A 6,773-nucleotide genomic window follows, 5' to 3' on the forward strand; every position below is an offset into this window, starting at 1 on the left:
AATAATGCACAAAACAGCAGTAAACAAAATAGACCTTGTCTCTTCCTTCATGGAATTTAGTACAATGTTATTCCATTAAGAGTCTTTTTAGAACTCCCCAAATGAGGTCATGATGACTGGGGGGTGATTCTACAAACCTCTTTAGAAGCAATTTTAATGGAACCTTTTATTTCCAGACTATCTCGATGGCTTAGACTCCTCCTTCTCTTTTTATAACAATAATAACTCCTTAAAATCTAATGTTTTTTTTTTTTCATTTTCAACACACTTTCTTTTGATATTTTAAAAATATTTTTCTTGGTTGGGTTTGGTGGCTCAACCTGTAATACCAGCACTTTGGGAGGTCGAGGCAAGTGGATTGCCTGAGCCTGTGGGTTTGAGACCAGACTGGGCAAATTGGTGAGACCTCGTCTCTACAAAAAAAAAAAAATTAGTTGAGCATGGTAGTGTATGCCTGTAGTTCCAACTACTTGGAAGACTGAGGCAGAAGGACTGCCAGAGCCCAGCAGGTCGACTCTGGGGTGGCCATGAGTGTGCCATTGCACCCCAGCCTGGGTGACAGAGTGAGACTTCAACTCAAAAAAAAATATATATATATATATTTTTTTTTTCCCCCTTTCATGACTACTGGTATTTATTTGAGACCCTTGCAGAAAATCTTGGTCGTTGCAAGACTTGGTTGGGGAAGACACATAGTAGTAGCAGCAGTATTTGGATTCAGGCCTTGCAACCCTTTAGTGTTGGTGCTGGGTAAACATGGCCATTTCTCTCTGCACTGACTCCAGATTTCTCCTTGCCACTCTGGATCTAGACACATTTATTAACAGTGACTGCAGTGCATAATGGAAAAGGTTGCCCATCAAGAGAACACAGAAAGTACCGCGAATATTAATGGCTGATGATGGAGATGGCAGTCTGGGGCAGTTCAATATGGGGAATATGTAATGGCTTTTAGAAATTTGGCCTACAGCTTAGGTGAATAGACTTGTGTGGTCAGTACTAAGGAAGTTGATTAAACAAGTGTTTGAGAAGGTGTTTGGAAAAGAATTCAGAATCTACCCTAAGTCAGATGTGTTTCATTTTGGAGTTTTTCTAGGCTTTCCTTCCTACCTTGTGTGGAGGAAAAGAGGTTGGTTTATAATATGGGAGGGATAATATCACTTTAGTCAAAGGGCCACAGTGCTTAGCAAGCAGTAACCCTTTCTTGAACTCCCACCGATGGTCAGTAGTATTTGGCTGGAGCTCTAGATCATGAATCAGTCACTTTATCTCACCTAGCCTCAGTTTCTTTATGTCTTTGAGGTCTATCTATCACCTATCTAATCGAATCTATCATCATCTTCCTTCTATCTGTCTATCTATATATCTGATCATGTAGTTATTAAATGAAGAAGTGAATGCAAAAACCCCAGAACCTCTGTTTTTTTTACAACTCTAGAGCAACAGTTGTCAACCAGGTGGAATGTTATTTCTCAGGGGACATTTTGCAATGTTCAAAGACATTTTTGGTTTCACAAATGGGAGTGGGTGGGTGGTGTTACTACAATCTAATGGGTAGAGACCAGAGAGACTGCTAAATATCTTACAATGCACAGGACAGCTCTTCCCCTGCCCCCACATCAAAGAACTGTCCAGCACATAGCGCTAACTGCTGAGGTTAAAAAAATCTGGCTCTGAAAAATTGTGTGGATTTTACAATTAAGTAATTGTGTGAAGTTGAGGGGCACCACATATGTCAGTTTCCTAATATGTATGATCAGAACACTGCCTGTCATAGCGATTACAGGCTATTGTGTCTGCTGTGAATTAAAGAGTACACACACAAGACAAAGGTCACAGAAAAAAAATGTTTAAAAGACTAGGTTAATGTAATGGGAAGTACTGCTGGTCAGAGAGTCAACTGGTACATTACTGGATGGAAATCTACAAACAAGTGTAAAGAGGCTGAAAAGTATATAATCCTAGAAATTCATCCTAAGGAAAAAAAGAGACATGAGAAGACATCTACAAGGGAACTTTTTGGAGCATTGTCTGTAAAGGTGACAAATTGGAAGTCAGGGAGTGGTGTATGATCATGGTCTCTGTCCAATAGTGTTTCCCAAGCTGACTGAGTCGGTTCTTGTGAAACCAGTCACATTGTGTATGTAATAGTCATTCAAATGGGACCTGCTGGGCAGTCCCCTTTTTTGTGTATCACCAATCTGATTGCTGCAGTTGCTATCCAAGGTAAGCTAAGAGCAAGCAGGGCTGGAGCTGGTTTCTCCTTCTAGCTCCTGTTTCTCCCTCTCTCTCTTCTCTGTCCACATTTTCTCTCTTCCTTCTTCTGAGCCTGCTCCTACCCACTCTGCTGCCAGGGGCAGGGCAAGCTTGTGAACACACCTCAGCCTCTGAAATGAGGACACAAGCCTGTCTTCAGGCCTTACCATCTCCAAATTCACTGCTACTTTGGAATATTTTTCAGGTGAAAGTCTAAGCTAATATTTTGGCAGGAAGCACAGGCCCAGTTAGACAAAGAACAATAAACTGTTTGTTGTGGAATTAAAGAGCATGGAAAGTATTTACACGCTTTGCTTTGATGCTCTGTTCAATTCACCGGACATTTACATATATGTACTAGGAGCCATGGTAGGCTGGGTGGGCCAAGGGGGATGACAATAGTCACTGTCCCAAGGGGCTTAGAGCTAGTTGAGGAGCAGAGTGGTTGTCCAGCTAGCTGTGTTATGATCAAGCATGACTCAAGATATGTTATATCTATACTATATATAAATATAGAAGTAAAAATACATAAACTCTATAAATATATGCTTATATTTGTATATGCCATACCCCGTTTCAGTTGGACTACTGTTTAGGGATAAATTTATATACATATCAAAAGTTGTGGTTAAGATCTCTGGATTTAGTATCTAACAGACCAGAGTTTTAATTTCACCACCAACTCTTACCATTTATGTGACTTTGACCATTAGTTATTTTATTATTATTATTATTATTTTATAATAATATCCCTCCAGTCCCCATGTAAAAGATGTTCAATTTTATGAGCAAATGACAGTCAGAAAAAGGAGACAAAATATAAAATATACTTCCAAATGGAAATAGCCTAAAGCAAGAAAGAAAAATACTCTATTTGCATGTAGTAAATTATAGAGTATTGTTTATAAAGGTAAACAATGAAAACAAGGGAGTTGGAGTATTATCATATATATAGTTTCTTCTTGTGTAAAATAATAAAAATAGTAGAATCAATTCCTAAATGTTGGTATGAGCATTAAATGAATTTAATACAAGTGAAGCCCTTGGAACAGTGCCTGACATTTAGTAAGCTATTATGATTTCTATAACTAATACTACTTAATTATATGTGCATCTCCCGTAAGACCATATTATTGGGAGTGGGATAGGGAGGACAAGGAATCGTCGATTCATTCTTTTTGATTTTTAAAAATGGAATAAATAAAATATTAAAAACTATGCTGCCAGACACGTCCACATCATAATTTGTGCTTACATGATGTAAGCATATAGAAGGACTCAAGCTCGGAGTGTACGGACTTTGGATTCAGAAATATAAGAAGGTAAACTTTGACCTGACCCCTACTAATTAGATTATCTTGCTCAACACTCAGTTCCCTGAGCCTTACCTTTCTCATCTGTAGAAGGGGCAAAATAGCACTACCTCATAGGATTAAATGCTATAATGTAATGGAAGGGTCTAGCATATGAGTCTTACCCACACACAGCACATACTCAATATTTGCTAGTTTTCTATTTTATATCATTTCATAATCCTCTCTGATATTTTTCATCTGAGTTTCTGTCAACTCCTCTTCTTTAATCACCAGGCTAAATTCAAGTTGACTGCAATGGAGAATAGCACAGAAGTGACAGAGTTTATCCTCTTGGGATTAACAGATGACCCCAAACTTCAGGCTCCCCTCCTTCTGGTATTTGTATTCATCTACCTCGTCACCCTGGTTGGAAATGGGGGGATGATGGTGATCATCCACTTGAACTCCCATCTCCACACTCCAATGTACTTCTTCCTCAGCAACCTCTCCTTGGTAGATCTGGGTTACTCATCAGCTGTAGCTCCTAAAATGGTGGCTGCATTGCAGTCAGGAAACAAGGCCATTTCCTACAATGAATGTGCAGCTCAGTTCTTCTTCTTTGTGGGATTTGCCACTGTTGAGTGCTACCTCCTGGCCTCCATGGCCTATGACCGCCATGCAGCGGTATGTAGGCCTCTTCTTTATACCACCACTATGACAACAGGTGTGTGCGCCCTCCTAACTATCAGTTCCTATGTCTGTGGCTTCCTCAATGCAACTATCCATGCAGCAGACACCTTCAGACTCTCCTTCTGTGGTTCCAATGAGATTAATCATTTTTTCTGTGACATTCCCCCACTCCTGGCAATCTCATGCTCCAACACACGCATCAGCAAGTTAGTGGTCTTCTTTGTCGTGGGCTTCAATGTCTTTTTCACCCTCCTGGTCATCCTCATCTCTTACATCTTCATATTCATCGCCATTCAAAGAATGCGTTCTGCTGAAGGGCAGAAGAAAGCCTTCTCCACCTGTGCCTCCCACCTCACCGCAGTGTCCATCTTCTACGGTACAATCATCTTCATGTACTTACAGCCCAGCTCCAGCCAGTCCATGGACACAGACAAAATAGCATCTGTGTTTTATACTGTGGTGATTCCCATGCTCAATCCCTTGATCTACAGCCTTAGGAACAAAGAAGTGAAAATTTCTTTTTGGAAAATACTTAACAAGCTTTACCCCCAATCTTTAAACGTGAGTAGGAGGTAGGCGGGCAACTAAGGGATAAGCCTTCTCTCAGACCTAAATGTCGCCATGACTTTGGAGGTTTGGCTGGTTTCAATTCTTTCTTCCCCAAGAACAGTGGTTACTTCTGTTACTGGGAGAAGATGTGACAAACAGGACTTTGACATGTCTTATTCAGGAAGATAATCTTGTATTTAGTGATCGATAACATGGAACATTTAAACTTTTCTAGCATTTGTTTCTTGATGTGATTTAAAGCAGAAGAACGAAACACAACTGAATGTACTACATTTTCCTCCCCCAAATTTAAGTGTAAGAAATTTCCATTCACAGTAATATTTGGTGTAAGAATCCCATCTTTATAATATTCATTAGCTAAGTTCATAGTACTATATCTTTTTTTTTCCTCTGTGGGTTTGAAAGTTGGAGTTTCTAATGCTGACAAAGGATGTTTCAATATTTTTGATGATGTTTCAGAGAAGATTGTAATTTAAAGGTCGGGGCACTGGATCAAGAATCATATGGCCCAGAATTAAATCCTTCCAACCCCCTACCCACATTTCCATCCTCACTCACTGGCCATGCATCCTTGCAATCTCCATTTTTTTTTTTTTTTTTTGCTAAAAGTTCTGAGGCAATTTGATAGGAAATAATAAGCCATTTTGTATACAGAAGTATGAAACAGTTTCAGTAGATAAATTGCTTAAACTTTAACCTGATTAAACAGACTTTTTTTTTTTTTTAGTGTATCTGCACTCTCTTCTATGCTTTTGTCCTCTGCCTAATGTAATTATGAAAAATTGCAGAAGGTTTGGAGGGGGAAAAAAGTCATTTTTCCCAAGGGCAATGAAAGGAGATATTTGTCTTCTGAATTAAATACTTGCATTTTCCAGCACTCTTAAATTTGGTGAATCTATTAAGAATACACTTAATAATTTCCTGGGCACTTTTTGCTTTTATTTTTTCAATAATGCAGCTCACCTCTGGGTCTCTGTTGCATTTTGATGTTCTGTAATTAGATGCTACAAGAATAAAAAAGCCTGCCTGAAAATGTACTTCTTAAGCTAGGAATGACACTGTGACGCACAGTGCTAGTCCACTTTCAGGTCCTGTTTCCTGTACTAGATAGTGTGAGTGAATGTATGTGTGTGTGTGTGGGAAGAGAGTGGAGGTTAATTTCACTTCTCACATATCCACGGCTTGGTAGCTACAATTAATCTGAGTCAACACATAGTTCATAATTTCAAAATCTCCAAAAAACAAACAAACAAATCCATTTTTTCTTTAAATTTGAAAACCAGCAATCTTGGTTGGCTAACTTGGGTGGCCTAAAAGGTCAGTTTAGTTTTGAGATTATTGAACTCCATTATGCACAGGGCAGTCTGCCTGAGGAGGGTAAATCACATGTCTTGTGGAGGAAGGCACAAAGACAGAGTTCTGGAATATGAGGACAATCTGTAGGAACAGCTTTCTCTGACCTCACATGGTTGCTAAGGTCTGGACAGCCTATACCTTTCCCGTCCACCCTCTTGTCTGGCCTCTTCTTTAACAATGAGGCCTATCTAGCAGCAGCACTCATGGCTTGAACAGCCTTTAAAGACTGGATCCACTGCACATGGGAGTCTTTCTCAGTGACTTATAGAAGTTATGAAGCTAAATTTAGGGAGCCCAGATTTGGAGGAACGTCTGGAAAACAGCTATCCAAGCACTGCGTGCACTCTAGTCTCAGTTCAGCATTTTCCCTATTGATATAAATGACTTGTTTTTCCCTTCCTTCTGTTCCTTCTTCTTTACTTCCTCCTTTCCCTCTTCTCTTTTTGCTTCTTTTTTTCTCATCTTCTTTCTATGCTCAGGCCAAGCAAGAACTTCCCTCACCATTAAGTCATGGTATTTCCATGGAAAATTAAAGTCTAAAGTCTATATATTATCACTATTACCGTATATAGGTATATTTCTGGGCATGTTTCTTTATGCCTCTAT

The 6,773-nt window shown here is 39.4% G+C and overlaps 1 protein-coding gene across 1 annotated transcript; it reads left to right on the forward strand.

Moving 5' to 3' along the window:
- The first annotated feature begins 3,863 nt into the window (after positions 1-3,863).
- On the forward strand, positions 3,864-4,817 carry LOC103269921 (olfactory receptor 1444). The gene has a single exon (XM_008067473.2). The coding sequence runs from the start codon at positions 3,867-3,869 to the stop codon at positions 4,815-4,817; it is 951 nt and encodes a 316-aa protein (XP_008065664.1). The 5' UTR covers positions 3,864-3,866.
- The last annotated feature ends 1,956 nt before the right edge of the window (positions 4,818-6,773 follow it).

The sequence above is a fragment of the Carlito syrichta genome, unplaced genomic scaffold, assembly GCF_000164805.1.
Source record: "Carlito syrichta isolate Samal-C Ts95f unplaced genomic scaffold, Tarsius_syrichta-2.0.1 Scaffold309639, whole genome shotgun sequence".
NCBI lineage: Eukaryota > Metazoa > Chordata > Mammalia > Primates > Tarsiidae > Carlito > Carlito syrichta.

Coding starts and splice junctions, on each gene's coding strand:
- LOC103269921 (XM_008067473.2), top strand. CDS start 3,867: ATGGAGAATAGCACAGAAGTGACAGAGTTTATCCTCTTGGGATTAACA.